Here is a 20,561-nt window from a genome sequence, read left to right as displayed (position 1 = left end):
TCCCTCGACAGCTTGAGTCCCGCGTCAGCAGCTAAAAATGAACCGCTGACCGGACCCAGTAGCTCCCCAGGCTGTTAAAGTCCTGTAGACCCCCCTGTCCCCTTGCCAAATGGTGTCGCCTACAGTAAGGCAACACTTCTGCTTAGCTTCCCCGTGCTTCGCTTCGTAGGAGACAGCAGATGAATCGCAACCGCCTTTTTGAGTGTAGCTGAAAAGAGGAGCTCTCTCCAATGAAAATCGGGCCCTGTGTTACTAACGGTGGGTCCGCAGCAGCGCAGGTGCTCAATTTTTCGAGCATCCCGTTGGAAAACGGTGCGACCGACCAAAGGATTTGGCTGTTGGCGCCCAGTCTGGGGATGTGTGACTTTGGTCTGCTTTTACCGAGGCAAACCAGGACCCTTGCTAGAGCCTCGTGAGATGGGTTGATTGGAAAGTCATGTCGGCAAATAAACTTTGTAGTTGTGTAGGTTTGTGGGAAGCGTGCACCTCGCCTTCCCTGGGCTCCCGGAGGGGGTCCTCCAAAAGAGCCGGCTGGCACAGGGGTTTGGAAACAGGGGCCAAGCTCTAAGTCTTGGTGGAAATCCTGCTAATTTGTAGCAACTCCATATTAACTGTGATTTGACTTCTAAAATCGAGGGCAGGGGGGCAGGGGGAGGTGACCCAATCCACCCTGAAAGTTTTAATCGCAGGCCTTGTATCTCACGCCAAAAGCTCCCCTGCCCCACCCTACGCTCAGCTTGTGGAAGCCACGGATGAAAATCAGCCCTGTCTGTTCTGTCCTGTTGAAATGACCCTTGTGATTTCTCTAGCGCCAATCCGCTCGCTGCGAAACTGCACAGCATTATCGCAGATGAAGCTTTTGAGTTTTACTGTAGCCAGTGCCACAAACAAATCAACCGCCTTGAGGATCTTTCCGCTCGCCTGAATGATCTTGAAATGAATAGGTAACTGGGCTTGTGCGGGGCCGTTTCGCTGCGGGGAACGATGGTCTGAAAGGGAAGACTCTCCTTGTCTTGCGCAGATTTCCTTTGGCCTGCTTGCGGATGGGGATGAATTTCACCAAGGTGAACCTCTCCAGGTGGTAAAGGTTATAATAAAGTTATGGAGGGTGAGCAGAAGTTTCCTGTAGTCTGAGCCACGGAGGCTGGCAGACAGCGAAAGTCTTCCCTTCTGCCCTGGGTGACCTCTTTGCATGTCCTGCTGAGTGGTGGGCACTTCTTCACGCTCCAAGTAAATGCAGTCCTTTGCCTTGGGACTTAAAGCTGATCGCGTACAGTATTTCTGTCACCAAGGAAAAAACTGCCAGGTCTTCTGGCCAGTAATAGCCAGCATGGAGGCACCTCTAAATTTCCGGTTCAACCTGGAAGGGCAGGTACAGCCCGTCCTCCCCCTGCAGCAGTAACCTGGAGCCATCGGCTTGTTTTCTGGGGCTTGGGACCTCTTCCGTAGATGCTCTCGCTTTGCAGCGGTAAAATCTTGCTTCGCCAGCTGCCTGCCCACCTGTGTGCCACCACTAGCCGGGTAGACGTGATAGACACTGGGGCCTTTGTGTAGGAACATCGCGAGCTTTTGAACGTAACGTTTGAGATCTACCAGCCAGCAGCTGGATTTGCTGCTTTGACAAGTGGGGAGGGATTTCTATTTGTTCATTTATTTTTTCAGACCTTTTTTTCAGTCTGCTGAGTGCAAGGATGGCGGTAGTAATGATAATCATTCTTCTCGCATCTGGCGTGCTTTTTCCAGCCCGGTTTTTGGTCACGCTCTTGGTCTCTATCTGTCCTCTGCAGGGACAGCGTGACGTGGGAGCTCTCCTGGGCTAGGTAGCGGTGGGAAGACAACTGGGAAACAAATAGGGGCTTAAATTTTTTAATGGAAAAAATACTTCTCTCCCTTTCTCGGGTGAATAGTTGACTTCGCTGTTGGAGGGCCTTGAGGGTCAGCGATGAGTCCCAGGTTATGCAGTTATTAAGGAGATCCTAGAATTCCCTGGATGCACCAGTAGCCCCGCTCCATTTGAGGCTTTGTCCACCAAATTTACCTGCAAAGCCGAACGGCCACCTCAGAGCCTCCTGTGGTGGATGGGATTTCCAGAGGAGGCTTCCCCATCCCATGGTGTCGTGCTGGGAATTCCATAGGTTTTGATTTAACGTGTGCACTTTGGGCTCAGGGTGAGTAGATATGGTTCCTCCCTCTGTGTTCAGGGTTTCCCTGGCACAAATTTGCTGGGAATTTGTTCCAAATGTCCCCTGCGCACCGACCTGATGGAAGGGACGTTGACCACCCTTTCTGCGCTGAGGACAGGTGAGGTGTCCCCGTGCAGTAGAGGGGACGCGCCAGGATCTGGTGGTTGCTCCCAGCATCACCAACAACGCAAGGGGACCAAGTCCTAGGCTGCGGGCGAAGAGAGCGGCAGAAACTGGACCAACCTCTGGCACCGTTCCTGGGAGGCAAAACCTGAAGACACCCGCACCAAAGGATGGGGTGAAGCCCGCGCTGCCCTCTAACAGCCCCGCTCTTAAAGGCTATGGGTGTTTTTACGCAGCATTTTATACTTGGAAGAAGGTGGGGAGCCTGGTCCCGGCGTCGGGGCACTGCTCCCCGCGCCCGCCACGTGGGGAGAAATCCTCCAGGAGCTCGGAGGAGCTCCTGCTGTAAAAGCAGGTTTTGTTTTAGTGCCCTTGAAGTGTGTCTCCCCCCCCGCTTCCCGAGAACCCGGCGCTGCTTTCCGAGAAGCTGTTTGCAGAGGAAAAATATTGTTTCTCTCCCCGGTGCTGGGGCCGTATGTGACTCCGTACGACTGCTGGCAGACGGGGGGGCCTGACCTCGGGCGGCTGCCGCGCGGCCTTGAAGCCCGGCCAGCAGCGATTCTTGCCCTCCTTGGAAATCCGGGGTTTGGGGACGCACTATTGACACGAGGGCCGGTAACCCCGACAACAGCCCCTGGTCCCTCATTGTTTGCTTTTTTTAGAAAAATAAAATTTTCCTGAGCTATTTTTAATTCCTCCTTCTAAGAACTAATATCATTGTTGCAGCTCTAGGCAGGAATGAGCTCCCAGATGATTTTATTTTATTTGTTATTTATTTATTTTTCTTTAAGCTGAGCTAAGCACCAGGGAATGCAGTTGCTGCTTCTCCGCTGGGGCTAGAGCCGTGTTGGCTGGCACCGGTCAGTGATTTGGTGTCCGCGACGTGTCCCGCTGGCACCTGTTTGACGCCAGTGCGTGTTTGGGGTGGAAGGCGAGATCCAAGCCCCTTTTGCTTCGCTTAGCATGCGGCTTGCATCCGACACCACCCAAGGACTGGAAGGAGCATCTTAGCAAGCAGCCCTTTCGGGAAAAAAAAAAAAAAAGAAAAAGAAAAAGAGAAAAAAAAAGCTTCCTTTTTTTTTTCTCAGTGGGGAGAGCCTGCAGCCCCAGGGGTAGGGTGATGCGGAGCTTGGCTCTTCATACCCTGGGTCATGCCAAGCCTTAGCTAAACCCTGACCGCTGTGGTATGGTGGCAGCTGGCTCGGGCACACACGGAGTGATTTCCATCATGTATCAGGGCAAAGGAGAGCTCGTACCCCTCCCCAGCGGTTAGCACGCCGCCCGTGCTTAAAATCCAGAAAGGGACACGATCCGCAGCTCCTAAAAATCTCTGAGCTGCGAGTTGGCAGCAATTCTCGGGTGATCCGGAGCCGAAGAGCGGGAATAACCTTTGGGAGAAGCGTGAACCGGAAGGGTGGAGGTGCCGGTTTGCAGGCAGGAGGTGCTGCCTGTCCCCCGGCTGGTGGGCAGGGGGCTCCGGGGGGGGCGGCAGGTGGGTGCTTGGGGGGGGCGGGAGCCCGGCCGAAGCCCACCGAGCTCCCGGCTATAATTAGCACTTTCCTTTGGGGATCGGCTTTCAGGACAGGGATCAGCCGGTGCGAGGGTACCGTTGCTGGAGGTTTTCGGCGGCATTATCCCATTGGGTTCGTTATCTCTGCGTTGTTAAAGGCGTGAGCGGGTTCCTCGCCTGCCTTTCCCCGGGGCGGGGGGCTGGGTGGTGCATGCAGCGGCGCTCCCCTGCCATAGCCGAGGATGTGCCCCCGAGTGCTTGCAGTTTCCCGTTTCCCTTGCTCTCCGCTGTCAGCTTTCCTAACTCTTTCCTGTTTTTTCTCCGTTTTTGCAGTCCAAATAAAAGACTCTCGAGCAAGAAGGTAGCAAGGTAAGCTCACGCTCGTATTAATGCTTGCCGGGGTTGCGGGGGGGCGGGGGGGGCCTGTACTATCTGCTGGGCGTGCGGAGGGGAGGTTATCAAAATAAGTTTGCGATTTTGTACTTCTGGACGTCTTGCATAGCGCCGGGGAAAAGCGGGTTTAATCCTGAGATAGTTTGCAATAGCTGTTTTTGTGAAATCAGGGGGGTTTCGCTCGTGCGCGCAGCTGGAGGTTGGCGTCAGTCTGATTTCTTCCAGGGCAAAAGCAGGGGTGCTTTGCCCCCCGCCCCCTGCCCCCGCCTCCATCCTGCCTGGCAGGGGGCATGTGGAGCGGGGAAGGAGTCTCTAGAAGGGCCCGTCCCTCCGGATTGCGTGGCGGGGCTCTCTCCTCCCCAGTGTCACCGCCGTGGGTCCCTAGAGGTCTGTACACCAGCTCGGAGGGGTTTCTCCGGCACCCCAAAAAAGCCAGCCGCCTCGGACCACTCTCCGTTTCCCTTTGCTCGGTGTAAACGCTCAACGCTTGACTCTGCGGGAGCAGCCCCCCCCCACCTCCCCGGGCTCGCCCAGGGGCTTTGGGGAGTTTTAGGAAACCCCACCTGGGGTTTAACGCTGTGCCGCTTCGCTCCTGCCGGACCCTCTCACATGATGCCGGTTGCCCTTTCCTCGTGGGCATTTTTATCCCTTCCTGGCAGAGGAAAAGCCGCAGGGTTTACTCTGAATCGCTGGGGCGGAGGGTCCATCCCCTCCCCGTGGCACCCCGATGCTCACCTTTCCTTTCCCAGCTTCGCCATCCCTCCTCTTCCCGTCTCATCCTGCTTTTAAGAATATACCGAGGCTGACCTTAGCTGTCCTGCCTGTCCCTGCCCCACGCCGGCGGGGAGACGGGACATTGCCCTCCGCGGTCCTTGGCTTTCTCTTTGCCCGTTTCTGAGCGGGGCAGGGGTGCTGCAGAGGAACGGGCAGTTCGATTTGGGTGATGCTCGTGCTCATACCCCCGTGCCCTGCTCCCCGAGCAGCTTCTGCATGCCTCTTCCCTCCCCTCCATGCTCTCACACCTTTTCCCTTCTCCATTTTCCCTGCAGTCAGCAATTCCTCGCCCCCGGCATGGTTTCCCCTCCTGGCAAGGAAGCAAGTCCTTGATATTACATTTCCTAGATCCGGTCATCTTACTTTCTACATCTTTGTTAAAAACACTGGCAGGAAAGAAGGTTGAAGGGAGCAGCCTGTCCCCAGGTTTCCTGTTTTAGCTCTCGTTTGTGTCCCGTGCCTGGCAGGGCAAATCTGGGGGGGTTTGGACTTCAATCTTTTGGGAACGGAGATGCTTTGTTTTATGGAGGATTGAGCCCTTTGCGTTTGCAAGATGCTTTTCTGAGATTGTGGGACTTGAATTGGTTAATTCAGGAGTCGAGTTTAGTTTGTGATAACAAGGAGATAACAGGGTTTTGCTGCGGAGTAGAGCCAGATCCTTAAGATCAGCCCAAACCAAGCCCTTTGTCGCAGATACTGTAATTACTGAATAGAATCCCAAAGCGTTTGCTTTTAGCAATTCGGGTTTTATTTTGGTGAGGGCTCTTTCCTGATTTTTGTTATCCAGGTTCTGCTTGTGCCAAGAAATCTCAGCTGCTTAGGCCCTGTTGTGCTTGGCAGGATTTAAATGACAACTGTGCCCGAGACTTTAGAATCTAAATATATACTCGGGATGAGGATGCAAAATAAGGCTGGTACTCAGCTGTGGTCCCTTCGGTAAATGCCAGTTAGGCTTCCTGAATATTTGCACGAGCCTATTGTGTCGCAGGGTGAGTTTGTGAGCCCACCTTACAAATTTCTAGGGGAAAAAACCCGAGGTTTTTCTCGTTCACCTCTTGCTCGAAGCAGCACTGGCTTGGAAGGTAGATCAAGCCGCTCGTTGTAGGAGCTGTGGTGGGAGAGCAGCGCGGTTTTCTCCAGGTGGCATCTGCCTGGGGTTCACAGAGCTGGAACACGACCCCCCCTCCCCGTGGCAAGAAGCGGTTTCTCGTGCCGGGAGACGGCGGAGCGGATCTGCAGCGATACCCCGAGCGCAGACCAGCCCCTCCGAGGGGTGGGTGTCCTTTAGGTGGCTGTGGACACCAATGTCACAAGGCCTCGCTAATGATTAGCTCGCTCTCGGCTGGCGCGGCCGGTGCGGGGAGGTGGGCTGGGGACGTTTCACAACAGGTTCAGGGTGGTTTTTTTTCCTCCCCTCCCTCCCTTTACACCCCTTGCCCCCCACTTTTTATTAACCTTATCAGTGGTTAGAGCAGAGTACTCTGTCCTTTGCTGGATAACACGTGGCCGTGGTACGTTCCTAAAGAAAGTGAAAAGAGGGAGCTCTTATCTCTTCCCATTCCAAAGAGCAAGAACAAACGATCATAGTATGAAGTCCCAGCAGTATGTGTCCACGTCTGCGCTCCCCTTGGCCGGTAAGCAGCCGCCCGCTCAGCCCAGTTATCCGGGCGCACCGAGGCCGTCAGCTTATTGGAGAACTTGGTGGTGAGAAGGACCTGCCCCACACCGTCCTTTGCCATAGATCCTGCGGCCCGAGAAGGAGCAGAGCTATTAAATCCCCTTGGAAAAGGAGGTGGCAGCTGAGGAGGGGAGAGAAGGGACCGCGTCCAGCAATAGCGGTCGTCGTCTGAGGTTGCCATGTCGTGTGATGTTCGCTCTAATGTTGGCGTTGCTGTGGGTTGGGGTGGTTTGTCTCCATTATAGGCAGTTGCATCAGACGAGCGCGCTGTCCGTGGGGGTGATGGAGGAGCCTTACCGGGAGACGCTGGAGTGTACAGAAGAGGACATCACGGACAAGGTAAGAGCGGGGCTGTCTGCTATCCTGGAGCACGCCGCGGCTCGCAATGCCCTGCAATCCCCGGGCAGGACTCGGGCTGGAGCTTCTCTTGCTGCCACCGGGTAGATCCGTGCGGGTGGGACACAGGAACCCCTCGGCAAGGGGATGGAGAGCGAGACCACTCCGTGTTGAACTGCAGAGGTCCTGTGTTGCGTCAGGAGGTGGCACTGGTGCCTTCTCCTGGGGATGGCAGTGTGCTGTCCCGCTTGCAGCCCCCTCCAGCTCTCCGGCAGGGAGGGAGCGGGCAGCTCTCTGCAAGGCTGCGTTTTCACTTCTGCTTCATGCAACCAGACGTCCTCAATTTCTGCTTTTCCAAAATGAGTGAAATCGCCCGATGCGAAACGAGGACTTCCTTTCCTCGGCACGCTCTTGCCGCTGCTGCTCGTGCCGTCAGGATGTCAGGCTGATTCTGTGCCGGTCCTGTTGGGTTTTACAAGGAAAGGGTTGTAGGGCAAGATAGGAGCGGTGCAGGAGCATGAGAAAGCTTTTGTTTGAGCCACCTCCTCATAAAAATAGCTAAGGAAAAGCAGGAAAGGTAAAGATGGGTGAGTTGTGGCTTGCGTAAGTATTCGCTGCAGTCCCAAAATGCCTTGAAAATGGCTTTTTAATTCTGGAATCGCAACTAGCTGCAATGGAGCAGCATGTGAAAGAGAAATGCATATGTGTGTGTGGCTGCACTCGGATATAATTACAATGCATAGAAGACCTTTAAAAGAATTTTTAAAACAATGTGTTTCCAAGTCTGAAAGATGAATAAAACACTCATGTTCCTGAAGGCATCTGGCTTGGGAAACCGCGTATGCACTTCTGGGAGGAGCCGTGTGTCTCTGCATGTTTCTTTTTTAAGACACTTAGTTGTCACTTGCCCTTCTCCCCAGAGCGATGGTTTGGGTTTTGCAGACAGGATCCTGGTTGCGTCTCGTTCGTGATTGTTCTTTATGGGTATAAATGGGATTTTGGGGACCACGAACTCTGTCCTGCTGCAGTTTCCCACCCACCGACCCACACTCCTGCTTGGGTGGGATGTGGAAGGGTGCTCCCGGCCCCCCTTTGCTCTTCAAAGCTGTGCACTATTTAGGGAAAATGAATGAAAATGCAAATAGAGCTGAAATAAGCCCCGTATAGGTGCAGGGGGCTGTACACATCTCTGATCCTTCCCCACCAGCTCCCATCGTTTCCTCCTAGGTGGCTTTATTTACGGGTAGCTGTGAACCCAGCGTCTTTCAGTCCTGGTTTCAGGTTCTCCCCAGCCTCAGGGCAGCAGAGCTCTGGGGATCCAGCTGGGATCCCTTTAGACCCCCAGGGAGGATTTTATCATGAAGAGTATGAAGAAAATGAAGTGTTTGGCCTCGTATCGGTACATAGGATGCTTTAAATCAAGGCATGGCTACCTGAGTCCGGTGGCAGCCAGCCATTTTTAAGAAGGTGGCCCAAGACCGAGCCCCAGCGATGGCTCGTGCAGCTCAGGCCGCTTGGTGCGGTGAAGAGCGGGACGCGGGTGATGCCGGGAGCTGTGTCGGGGTGAATCGGCGAGCGGGGAGCGCCTGCACGACGCGCTGGAGGTGGTGGGAGCTGCTCCGGCACTCGGTGTCACTTTGCCAGCGGGTTTAGGCATGAATGACTGATCCTCCCCTCTCCCGTCGCGCAGGTGGTCTTCCTGGAGAAGCGGGTGACGGAGCTGGAGAAGGACACGGCTGCTAATGGCGAGCAGCACAGCCGCCTCAAGCAGGAAAACCTGCAGCTCGTCCACAGGTGAGGAAACCCGGCTTGTGCCGGGGCCAAAATACAGCTTAACGTCATTGGTGCTGCCTTTCCTCACCCCCTGCCTTGCCCCAGAGCCGGCTGCCGGCACTACCAGAGCATGCGGGGAAAGGAGACAGTGGGAAAGGAGAGACACAGACAGAAAATAGCCGGAAAGCTTCACAGCTCTGCCCTCGACGATCCGATCCCGGCCTGGCCGTGATTTAAATCCAGCCTTCTCTGCATGAGGTCCGTGTGCGGGATCGCAGTGCCCTGCGCACACGCTTTTCTGGGGCTCCGGCAAATTCCCAGGAGCTCAGGAAACTCTTTGCAGCTCAGCCGGGACAAACGGCCCACCTGCTGGCATCTCTCTCCTTTGCAATATTCTGCTCGCTATGATAGTGCTTTTTAGCTTTTTTTTTTTTTTTTTTTTAAGATCTTGGGTGGTTTTATGCACCGCCCACCTTCTGAGTGTCCACCCTGAAAGGTCTCTCTGGAGCTCCAGAGCTCCAGGGGAGCTCAGAGGACCGCAGAGGGGGTGATGCTCCTTGCAAAGCTTCCCGTTCAAGGAGAACATACTCTATATGGACCCTTTCACCCTCATTTCACCCATTAAATCTGGGTGGGAGGTACAGCAAGGGTCCCTACTACCCATCTCTGCCCTCCCCACAGCCAGCCTTGATCCTGCCGCTTTCAGAACCCAGCTGGGGCGCAGCCCTTTGGATCCCGTTTGATGTAATCACCTTCCTTACTAATCTGGCAGGCTTCTCTCTTCCAGCAGCGTATTTACCCTCAGCAGATAAACCTGGCAGGAGTTTATCTATAGGGCTGTAAGACTGTTAAGTAACACTCGTGTCAGGGAACCGAGCGATGCAAACAGAGGTTCCTCTAAGCCCCGATAAACTTTGCAGCGAGGGAAAGGTTTTCACTTCAGCAGCTTGGCCCAGAAGTGTCAGTCGGCTTTTAATCAAGTAAAGCCCCGAGCGTACTCGTTGCCGGTTGAGGAATGGGTTCATCTGGCCAAAAAGCCTTCCCCACCCGCCGGTGCCAAGCGATGGCGTGAACTCCAGCGCACCGGCCTCCTGAGGAACCTCAGCTCTGCCCCCGCTGCCGGGCTTGGGGGACTGACTGAGCGCAGGGGCTTGGGCTACCTCTGCCTACTCCAGAAGGCCAACAGGGAGCAAGCTTCAGGAGCAGCCCCGGAGGCGGTGGAGGCAGGTTCAGACCCTTGTGGGCATTAAAGGGCCTGGGCAGGGATGTCCCCCCCCAGCATCCCCGTGTCCCTCACTGAGGGATGCTGGACACAGCCTCCGGCTCCCCGGGCAGCTTCTTGCACAGCCTGGGGGGGACCAGGCAGGCAGCGCTGGTGGTCTTGTCTTCTGAGTGTTGTGAGCTCTGCGGGGTGTCAGTGGCCGCTCACGCTCAGTCTGGCGACGCTGGCTCAGTCGGTTATTTCACGATCGGAGTTCTTCTTCAGCCTGGATGGCAAATAGAGGCGGGTTTGGGGCAGCACGGGCGTACTGCCGTGGGCTTGAGCTTCATCGGTTGCGTGGCTTTTGTTTGTTTGCATCCGTAATGCCAGGGTTGGGAAGTTTTAAGAAACATTTCCACTCGTTTCCCCCTGCTCGCAGCTTAATTTAAATACATGGGTGGCTTTTTTTTTGCATAAGCAAAATACTTCTCTAGCTGCTCTTTTTTTTTGTTTTTTTTTGTTTTTTTTTGTTTTGGAGAAAACTGGCAATTACAAACCCAGGAGCGAGATGCTGGAGCTGTCGTTGCCCACCGGCAGTCTCAGGAGCAAGTGGAAATGGCTGTTATGCCGGCACACAGAGAAAGTTGACCTGCAGATCCCATAGTTTTTGTTGGGAAAATGGGAGAGTGAATAGGAGGAGGACTGGGATGAGGTGTTCCCATGAAGTAGCTCGTTCTGGGTGAGGCTGTGACTGTGACCCACAGGTTGTGGGTTGTAAAATTACTACTGTGCTTGCTCACCTCACCCCCTCGATGGCCTCCCTCTTAAAAAGGGTTTTGGTGCAGCCTGGAGACTTAAAAAAAAAAAAAAACTAGATAGAGATAATACCAGCACGTACCACCTTATTGCTGGCCAGCAGCGGTGTCCTTGGGGATTCCACGGACCGTGTTGCGTTCCCACTGCATCTGCTGGGATGAAGTGAAGCCCTCGGACACCTGCTGCTTGAGACGGTGATGTGCTTCCCCTGACAGCTCGCTCTGTTGCACGGTCTCCTTCTCCCCGTTATTCCGCAGGGTGGGAGGAAAGGCTGGGAAGGGAGTTTGATCCCTCCCTGCGGATGGCAGCGTGCCGGGGGTGAGCCGTTGGGAGCGATTAATCCTCTCTTTCTCTCTCTCTCCGCAGAGCGAACGCTCTCGAGGAACAGCTGAAGGAGCAGGAGCTGAGAGCTGACCAAACGCTCCTGGAGGAGATCAAGAAGCAGAGGGAGCTGCTGAGCAAAATGGAGAGGGAGAAGAGCATCGAGATTGAGAACCTGCAGGCCAGGTGGGGCTGGGGCAGGGCTGGGTGGTGGCAGGGCTGCCGGACCCATGCGTACACGCTGGAATATATGAACGGGCTGACGCTTTGCAACCGCAGCCTTTGGGGAGACCAAGTGTGGTAGGCAGTGAGTTTAATTTGTTTAAAGGTATATAAAGTCATTATAAACCCGGAGTTTTGGCTACTTCTGCTACCTTCATCCCCCAAGTCAAGCCCCTCCGTGAACCTGCTCTCAGACTATTGGAATTTCCCAGGTGCAGTTTAAATTTAGCTCACGTTCTCCATCCGTGGGCCTGCCCCACAGCGTGAGAATGAAGAGGTGGTTTGTTCCCGTGAATGACCCGTGGAAGTACATTTTTTCCACCTTCATGGAAAAAGGCAAATGTCTGGGAAGGAAGAGCCGTCGGCCAGGCAGTGTCCCGGACAGGGCGTTTCCAAAGGAATAAGTGGGGTGGGAGAGGTATCATTTATTTCACGGCTGTATTTTTGATGGGGTATTTCTTGCTGCTTCTCCAGAATGTGTTTTCCTATTGTTCAACCCTTGCAGTAAATGAAAGATGAAGGCACTGGGGCTTTTTACCGGGCTTGTAGCAGGACAGTTACCGTGACAAAGGGATGTTACTTCGCCTGGAGAAGGCAAAGCCAAAACCCTCTCTGAAACCTCTGACTCTGCCCAGGCGATGTGGATGCTTTTTGGTGCCTAACGCTGAGGCTTGTCCAGGGACTGATGAAGCCCTTGGCCTAAAGAATAGCGTTGGACTGGTTGAGGAGGGGTGGCACTGGACGGCAGACCCACCAGAAGTCATGTGGATGCCCCTCTTTTTCCCCGGGCAGTAGAAAGAGTGAAAGTCTCAGGGTTTGCTTTGAAAAAATAAATCACTGCTGGCTTGCCTTCAGCGGGTCCTGCTTTGATAGTGATTTTTTTTTAACCAAATCTCCTACAGTTGGGCTGTTTGGGGGAGTTTCTTACCCATCTCTCTGCTGTTGCAGGCTGCAGCAGCTGGATGACGAGAACAGCGAGCTGAGATCCTGCGTCCCTTGTTTAAAAGCCAACATTGAGAGACTGGAGGAGGTGAGGACCGCGTGCGCTCGGGGTACCCAAGCCGGAGTTTCTGGGTTCTCACCCGGCTGCAGCTGAAATCCGCGTTTACACGAAGGCTTTACGTGAGATCTGTTTAATGTAACGAGCAAACCGGCTTCTTCTGCCTTCCAGCGCCTGCAGACCTCCCCCCAGACCAGAGCTATCCCATAGCGCTATCCGTGCAGGTTCCCAGTGTTTGGCTTGGAAACTGGGATTAACGAACCCCGCTAATAAATCTCTCTGTGCCAGAGCAGCCTGCGGGAAGCAGAGCCGCAGGCTGCAGCGGTGGCAGCCCTGTCCTGCCTGCTTAGGAGGGGACTCGTGCCCTCTTGTGGAAGCTTGTCCCCATCCCTGTGGCTGTTGTCCGCAGCTGGACAGTCCTCTGTGAGGGAGGAAGAGGAGCGGGTGTGCTTCATCCCTGCTTCCTGCCCGGGTAGATAAGTATCCTGCGATTTTCATGTTGAGTCTTCAAAGCGCCGTGTTATCTCCCAGATCCTCTCCCCCCTCACCCTGCTCAGGATTTGAGGCCATTCAGGGCCAGGGTGAGAGGCTTCCCAAGGCGCCGCAGCCCCTGTGGGCTGGACAAGAGCCTCATTTTTTGGAAAGAATGTGGGTTACGAATGTAACATCTGGTAGAAAGGCTGCGTTTTGTTTCTGTTCACGCTCGTGACAGACGTTAAGATGAAAATTTAAGTGAAATCAAACCTGTCTACCCAGCTGAAGGCCCTCAAGTGTTTCATCCACTGGCAGGTTTTGAGCCTGCGGGAGAGCGCGGCAGCTCCATCTGTACCTGATGTGGCCACCGTGAAGTGGTCCTCATCTGCCAAGACCTTGTAAACTCAGTGCATTTGAGGCTGGGGGCAGGAGAACCACTGTGGACCTGAGGATGAACTTCCTGCCTGGGTTTGTTTCAGCCCCATGAAGTCGGTTTGGATCCTTAATCCCTCTGCAGAGCAGTGCTGCTTTGCTCCACGGTTAACGGGATTAACGAGGAGAGGCGCGACCGCTGTCCCTCCCTGCCGAGGAGAGAAGCCCTGCTCATCACCCGCTGTCTCGTACCTTGTCAGAAATCAAGATTTCACTGTCTGCGTTGCATTTTTTTACTGGTGCTGTGCTCCACGGGCCAGGGCACCCCCACACCCAGCAGCTGAAGCTGCTCCTCGCCTCTTGGTGGCACGGACCATCCAGCACCAGCTTTGCTTGGTGGCAATTTTTTTCTTTCTGGAAACCAAAAACCTTCCTCGCGGGGCGAACCAGGCTGGAAGCTGTGAGCTGGGGGAGGAGTTGAACTGGTCGTAGACAGAAGGGTGCTGCTGTACGGGGAAGTGTACTGCCCAGGGCTGTTGTCATCACCCAGGGACAAGCTTTACCTGCCATCTCAAATGTTCAGCCAAGGCTTTGAGTATAAGAAGGGGGCAGAGCGGGAGAGCTGGGCTGTATGTTGTACGTCCTGGCTTGAACTGGCCTTGTGTCAACCCTTGATTAAATTCTGTTCTCTCTGAAATGCATGAGCACCCCCGGAGTGGCTTAAGATCTTAGATTCCTGGCTTTTCTGAAATTCAGACCGAAGGAACCGTATGGTTTAATGTCTTCTCCTTGGCCGGTAGCCTTCTGTGCTGGCCCCAGTCCTGCCCAAGCCGTGTCCCATGCCAGCGCCGCACCGCCCGCGAACCTGCACGACTGTGAATATTTGCCTGCGTGCATTTTAGTCTCGAGTCATCTTTTATTTACCTCTCTCTCAGCGCTGCTATTTTGGTGGGCGGCTCTTGTGCCGCTGCCAAAGCGCTCGGGCTCTGAAGCCCTCCGACGGGCAAACGAGATCCCAGCAGGCAGAGCATCCGCCTGCGTCAGCGAGAAGAGCCTTCCCCGCGGCGCTCAGCGTGCACCGTGTCCTTCAGCCGGTGGGGAGAGCCCCGGCGGCGCCGAATGAAGAACTGACTCTCGCCTTCTGTGTCTTTAACAGGAGAAGCAGAAGCTGCTGGATGAGATCGAAGACCTCACCGTGCAGCTCACGGAGGAGCAGGAGAAAAAGAGGAAGATGGGGGACAAGCTGAGTCAGGAGAGGCACCAGTTTCAGAAGGAGAAGGAGTCGACGCAGGAGGTGAGTAGAGTCCTCGCTGCCTCCCTGTCCTGCTGCTCCCCCAAATTAGGGCTAGGTGGGGAAGCCGGCCTCGGCAGCCTCTCCAAAAATGGATGTAAGTGGAGCATTTAGTCCTGCCTGGGCAGAGAAGGAAGGTATGGCAATATAGCTATGGAATGGCTATGGCTTTTGCCTGCATTAAAATTCAGCCGAGTGTGTCTGCGTCTGCAAACCCGGTGGGACTGTGCCGCCCTGGCCCGTTCCCGCGGGGCCTTTTTCTGCATCGCAGGAGGGGTGGCAGAAGCACGGTGACAATGACACGTGGAGCCAGGAGGCGGGAGGAGAGGGCTGCGAGGCTGCTTGGGTGAGAGCTGCCAGCTCCTGTGTGCTTGGGGCCAGAAACGCAGCCCGCCCCCCTGCCCCCCGGCCCCTTCCAGGTGTCTGCGTGGTTGGTTAGTTCCAGCTGGAGGCTCAAGCAGGGCTTGCTGTTGTGGGAGGAAAGGAGCGTTGGGCCTCAAAAGTGGAAATTCTTATCGTTTTGGCGATTCTGAGAGCACTCGTGTGAGACGGGGATTCACGGCGCTGTGGCAGGAGGGAGCTGCCCGAGCAGGTGCCCACATCGCTGGGGGTGGGGGGGTCTGTCTGCTGCTGCAGACCCGGAGCTGATGCCTTTGGTGCTCCATCAAAGTCCTTCCAGGGCTGCTCTCATGTATTTAAGTAGCTCCCCTTCTCCTGTTCGTTAGAGGCGGGGGGGAGGAAGGGGAAGCCGTGTGCGCCCCAGAAAGGCTCCGTTAATCCTGCAGTCCGTGGGGTTGCTGCCGGCTGGGTGACAGCCCATCTGTCCTACCAGCCAGGACCAGGGGATGTGGCACTCAGTTGTCCCCTTCCCTTGTGCTGCAGCTCATCGAGGACCTCAGGAAGCAGCTGGAGCACTTGCAACTCTTCAAACTGGAAGCTGAGCAGCGAAGGGGCAGGAGCAGCAGCATGGGGCTCCAGGAATACAACAGCAGGACGCGGGAGACCGAGCTGGAGCAGGAGATCAAGCAGCTCAAGCAGGTGTGCGGGGCTGGGCGGGGAGGGAAGCGTCTCGGCTGCTCGGTCTGCAAAAAGGGATGCTGAACCCCTGACACGGAGGGGTGGTCAGCGGCGGGGCTGGGGGCTCCCTCCCGAAGAGCTGACCCTGGATCCTGCAGCTCGCTGCTTTCCTGCTCTCCTGTCCTGGGCCAGGAGAGGTTGGCGCTTTCCTCCGAAGGATGGCATGTGCATTCCAGAGCTCCCCTGCGGTGTCCCCTGGGTCTCCCCAGCGTATCCCATGTTTCAGAGGTTCTCCAGGCTCTGCCGAGGCTGAGCCAGGAGACCGTGCCCTGTTCCCAGTGCCGTATGAGCAAGCTGCTGGTCGGGATGAAAGGCCCTGCCTTCCCCACCGGATCTGCTCTGAGGGCACCACGTGCTTCAGCAGCATCTGGTTTGTCTGTTGTGAACAGGATAACAGGAACCTGAAGGAGCAGAACGATGAACTCAATGGACAGATCATTAACTTGAGCATCCAGGGAGCCAAGAACCTCTTCTCAGCCTCCTTCTCTGAATCCCTGGCAGCGGAGATCAGCTCGGTCTCCAGAGACGAGGTATGCCCTTACCTCAAACCGCATCTTCCCGGGATGGCTGGTGCGTTTCCTCTCCTCTCAGCCAACCCAGGGCCTGGGAGGAGCTGATGTGGCCCTGTCTGTGGTCCAGCTCCCCCACAAAATTCACTTGAAAGCGGTCGCGAGCAATAAGAAATACCCACGCAACTATTTGAAGAGCTTGTAGGACTTATCCTGCCTGCCAGCCCTCCTTCCTGGGAACGGGGGAAGCTGCCGCCTCCCAGTTTGCTGATACTGGCGGCTCCGCTTTGCCCGTCCTGTGACTGCCTTCCTCTTCCTGGGACAGGCCAGCGAGCACGGGGCGGGGGGGGTGTGTGTCTGTCTGTTGTTGTCTTAAAACAGACTTTAAGACAACTTAAAAGAGAGTTTTCTTAAGACAGCTTAAGATTTTAAAGGTCTTGGCTTCTCCGGCACATGCTCCCCCTGCTCCCCGTGGCTGACTGTGAGCCCACCGAAGGGTCAGAGTTACATCTTTCAGACCCTGAGAAGCGTAACGGGAAAACACCCATGTTTTGGGGGCCAAAGGGAGATGCAAAGCTCCCTGCTTTCTCCGAGGTCCCATCTGGCTGAGAAATTGAGGAAGGAGAGGAGTGCGCAGGGCCGGCAGCTGAGGGCATCTCCTCTTCTTCAAGCCAGAGCCTGCTCAAGCAGGGAGGAAGGCTGGGGGATGCCCCAGAGATACCAGTATGTATTCCTCGAGCAATTGGCCATCTGGTCCCCGGCAGCGATGCCGTGCAACGCTTGTAGACGGCCAGGAACGGCCCACGCCTGAATGAAGAAGGGGGGAAACCTCCGTGGGTGCAGAGAGCCACGAAAAACCCCCTCTTTGCTCCCCAGGCAGCGGCCGGCGGTGAGCGCTCACTCCCTTTCTCCTTCCCTTTGCAGCTCATGGAAGCGATTCAGAAGCAAGAGGAGATCAACTTCCGTCTGCAGGACTACATCGACAGGATCATCGTGGCCATCATGGAGACGAATCCCTCCATCCTGGAAGTGAAATAAGGGCGGCCGAGAGCCACCGGCTGCGCGCTTGTCGATGGCTGTGGATTTGGTGCTCTGAGAGGATGAAGAGGGACTCGAAACGTCTTTGCTCTTGATGAAGGCACTAGGAAGCATCCCGTCGGATCGGTGGGTGAATTAGCCAGCGGACCAGGGAAAAAAGAAAACCAGCAGCAAGGCTTTTGTTGTCTGACTCCGTTATTTTGAAGCCCTTCTGGTTTTGAGGGGTGAAAGGGAACCTGGAGAAGAAACGTAGGCAACGGACAGCTGGAGGAAGGACCTGCGTCGGCCCCGCTACGCGTGAAGCTGGGAACTGTCCTGCCAGCGGCGTCAGACCCTCCGGTGCGCGGGGAGCCGTGAGGAGAGGGTTTCTCGGAACTGCGGGATAACGGGAAGGAGAAGGAAGCGACGGAGCTGACATTTTTTCCCTTGCTGCCCGGTCCAGCCCAAGTATCTGCTTTGCCAAAGTGTCCCTGACACACTCACTCAACTGGGGCAGATCTGGGAGAGAGGGAAACGTGTCCCAGACTCGTAGAGGCGGTTGGTGTTTTTGTTTTTGTTTTTTTTTTTTGTTGTTGTTGTTGTCGTTTGTTTTTTTTAATTAACTTAATGCAAATGCCCTCATTCAAGCTGGCGCGGTTAATCCTTGCCCTGCCACTTCTGCTTGGGAAGGGGTTGTGTGCGGAGTGTTCGCCGGCTCCTCTCTCGCTCGCCGGTGGCAGAAAGAGGCGGAGGAGCGGCTGGTTTTGGGGACAGGGCGTTAAGCGCACTTTGTCACCTGCCTCCTTATTTATTTTTTTTTTTTTTTTTTTGCTCTGTGGCTCACTACCGTCGGCGCGCCTGGGCTTCGCTGCCCTTCTTCTCGTTCCCGGCTCATCTGCGGGCGTCCATCGAGCCGGGCTGGCTCTGGGAGGAGGAGATGTCCCCTCGGCCCCAGCTGCGGCCACACGGGTGCTGTCTGTCTGTCCAGCCTGCAGGGACCGGGGAAAGGCTGCGACTCTTCAACTTGCACTGGAGGCTGGTCCCGGCCGCCTCTCCCTGTCGCCTGGCCCGGCGCGGGGACACGCAGCGGCCCAGGGTGGTCAGGGTGAGGTCTGGAACCTCCCTGGGAGCCCCAGCGGAGAGGGGCCGAGCTCTCCACCTTGCCTCCCAAGGTCCTCAACGCTTGGGGACAGTGGCCTGTGCCATTCCCTGCCGGAGCAGGGCTCTGCTGGTGATAGCTCCTGGAGGGAGAGCCCTCTCCGCTTGCCTTTCCCCGCTCTTTCCCTGCGCTGCGGCCGGGGACGGAACCGCTGCTCTCATTTCCCAGCCCCCTTGGCATCAGCCAAGGGCTCGAATCTCCGTGCCGTAGGGCAGAGGAGACCGGAGGCGACAACAGCAGCTCCCTGGGAAACAAACAAAAGCCATGTTTACATCAGACAGCTTTTGGCTTGCTGGCACCAGCGGCCGTGGCAGAGCGTGACCCCGGGGAGCAGCCACTTTACCTGACCTGCTCCTCTCCAGCTCCCGGGAGGAGACGGACAGCGGCCCCCCAGGGATGCGGCTTCACATTTAATACGTCAGACACCCCCCACCCGCCCCTGCAAAAAGAAAAAGCGGTTTCTTTTTCCTGCTTTGTCAGGTTTTAGAAATGGCGGGGTGGCCTGGAAAAAGAGAAGCCGCAGCGCTCCCTTGGCCGCTGGATTCCCGCTGCTCCTCCCCGGAACGCTGCCACGCGGGCGGCACGTCTCCTTCCCCACCTCGCCCTCCGTCCCCCGCGGGGTGACGCTGGCCGGGAGAGGTGGCAGCTGCCGCAGCCTTAGTCCCTGCCGGGGCGGTCCTCAGTGGCTCGTGGGTCCCCTGCGCTGCCGGCCCCGGGGAAATCGGCCGAGCCCCCCCCCGCCACCCCTACCGCCATCACCCTCCTTCTTCCACCACATCGCCTCTGGGTGCTCAGCCCCCCCGGTGGCCTTGTCCGAGGCGCAGCGGGGTGGGGACGAACCCCAAAAAACCCTTTTGGGCGAGGGACGGGGACACCTCGCACCGCACCCCCCGCCCCCCTACACCCAGCCATCCGCTCCCCCCCCCCCCCCGCCCCGAGCCCGCGGGAAGAAGCCACGTAATGTACATTTCCAGAGAAGTTTTGGGTGTAAATCAGTGTATACTTGGAGAGGGAAAATTTTTCTATCTTGTAGAGTAGGTATTTTTATAGAATGAAGGTCGATCATTTTTTTAATACTTTAAAGAAGAGAGAAATGTTATCTGTGTATACACAAAAGCATATATATATATATATATGTATAAATATATAAATATCGGAGATCTGCCTTTCTCGACTTGGGATCACGGGATCCCCAGTGCAAACAATCGTCTTTTTTCCTGTCGCTCACAAAGAGGTACTGTAACTGTAAATAAGCACTGGGAAAAAGTTTTAAGCAAACAAAAGCACTGACTTGCACATTCACCATGCTTTAAAGTCCCTATGGAAAAAACAAAAACAAAAACAAAAAACTGTACTTCCCGAAAAATGTTCCTCTTTCCCCACCGGTATGTGAAGGAAGTTTTCCTCCTGCGCCCCCCCTGCCCCCCCCCCAAAAAAAAAAAGAGGCAAAAACAGTATTGTCTTAAATGATGTATCAATTCTTGTCAGATTAAAAGCTGTTACTATTCCTGCCCGCAGACCTTCTTTCCACAGGGACTGCTGGGAGCATCCCCAGCATCCGAGGGGGCTGGATGGGGCTGGAAATACCCCTACCCCCATATTTATTTTTTTTTTTTTTGCTGGGGGGGGGAGTTGAGGATGGGGGAGGCTGGACCCAACTGGTTCCAGAGGGGTCAAAGGGAGCCAAAACCTCCCCTTTGGCTGAGCCGTGCTGGTGGGAACTTGGGGGGGGGGGATTCACCCTTTAGGGTCCAGGTGGGGTGAGGGACCTTTGGAGGTGGCCTTGTCCCCCCCTTCCTGGGGTGTCCCCCTGCTCTGGAGGGTTTGGAGGCGGCTGATACAGGGCCAGGCTGCAGCTTGGCACCGGCAGGGACTCGCCTGGGGCTGCTCCAGGTGAGGACGGGGAGGGTTTCCCTTTTCCGTACCTTGCTGAAACCCTCCCAGCGCTCGGCTAAACTCTAAAAATCCCTTCAACGCCCTAAAACGCCCCGTTGAGCCGCTCCACACCCCCCTCGGCTTCTCTCTGCCTCCTCCCAGCGCCCCTGTAAGCCCCCCAAAAAAGGGCTCGAACCTGCAAAAAAACCAAAACAAACAAACAAAAAAACCCTCTCAGCTCCCGCGGTGCCTCCGGACGACTCCGATGAACTCCTGCTCCGAACTCCTCCCGAGCTGCCGCAAAGGGGCTCTGAGCTCCTCCGGCGTGCTGGGAAATGCCTCTGAAATGCTCAGAGCTCTCTAAAAACGCCCTGAATTATTTCCCAACCGAGCGCCGAGCCGCTCTAAAAAGGCCTCCGCGGGGCTCCCGACTGCTCGCCGTCCCTCCGGCGGGCAC

At 55.8% G+C, this 20,561-nt stretch overlaps 1 protein-coding gene across 8 annotated transcripts in view; it reads left to right on the top strand.

Moving 5' to 3' along the window:
* Nucleotides 1-18,897, top strand: part of RAB11FIP3 (RAB11 family interacting protein 3) — an 85,093-nt gene extending 66,196 nt beyond the window's left edge. For 7 of the 8 annotated variants that reach the window (XM_063343612.1, XM_063343616.1, XM_063343614.1 and 4 more), the window contains 10 exons: nucleotides 810-944; nucleotides 4,150-4,185; nucleotides 6,907-7,000; nucleotides 8,688-8,791; nucleotides 11,154-11,294; nucleotides 12,279-12,360; nucleotides 14,333-14,470; nucleotides 15,350-15,505; nucleotides 15,934-16,074; nucleotides 16,978-18,897. In XM_063343612.1, coding sequence (XP_063199682.1) covers nucleotides 810-944; nucleotides 4,150-4,185; nucleotides 6,907-7,000; nucleotides 8,688-8,791; nucleotides 11,154-11,294; nucleotides 12,279-12,360; nucleotides 14,333-14,470; nucleotides 15,350-15,505; nucleotides 15,934-16,074; nucleotides 16,978-17,091 — 1,141 coding nt within the window. In that variant the 3' untranslated portion in view covers nucleotides 17,092-18,897. The remainder of the gene's footprint in view (nucleotides 1-809; nucleotides 945-4,149; nucleotides 4,186-6,906; nucleotides 7,001-8,687; nucleotides 8,792-11,153; nucleotides 11,295-12,278; nucleotides 12,361-14,332; nucleotides 14,471-15,349; nucleotides 15,506-15,933; nucleotides 16,075-16,977) is intronic. The other variant, XM_063343613.1, reaches the window with a different exon arrangement.
* Nucleotides 18,898-20,561: the final 1,664 nt, after the last annotated feature.

Source organism: Chroicocephalus ridibundus, chromosome 8, assembly GCF_963924245.1.
Source record: "Chroicocephalus ridibundus chromosome 8, bChrRid1.1, whole genome shotgun sequence".
Taxonomy (NCBI): Eukaryota; Metazoa; Chordata; class Aves; order Charadriiformes; family Laridae; genus Chroicocephalus; species Chroicocephalus ridibundus.
This window is presented reverse-complemented; position numbering and strand designations above follow the sequence as displayed.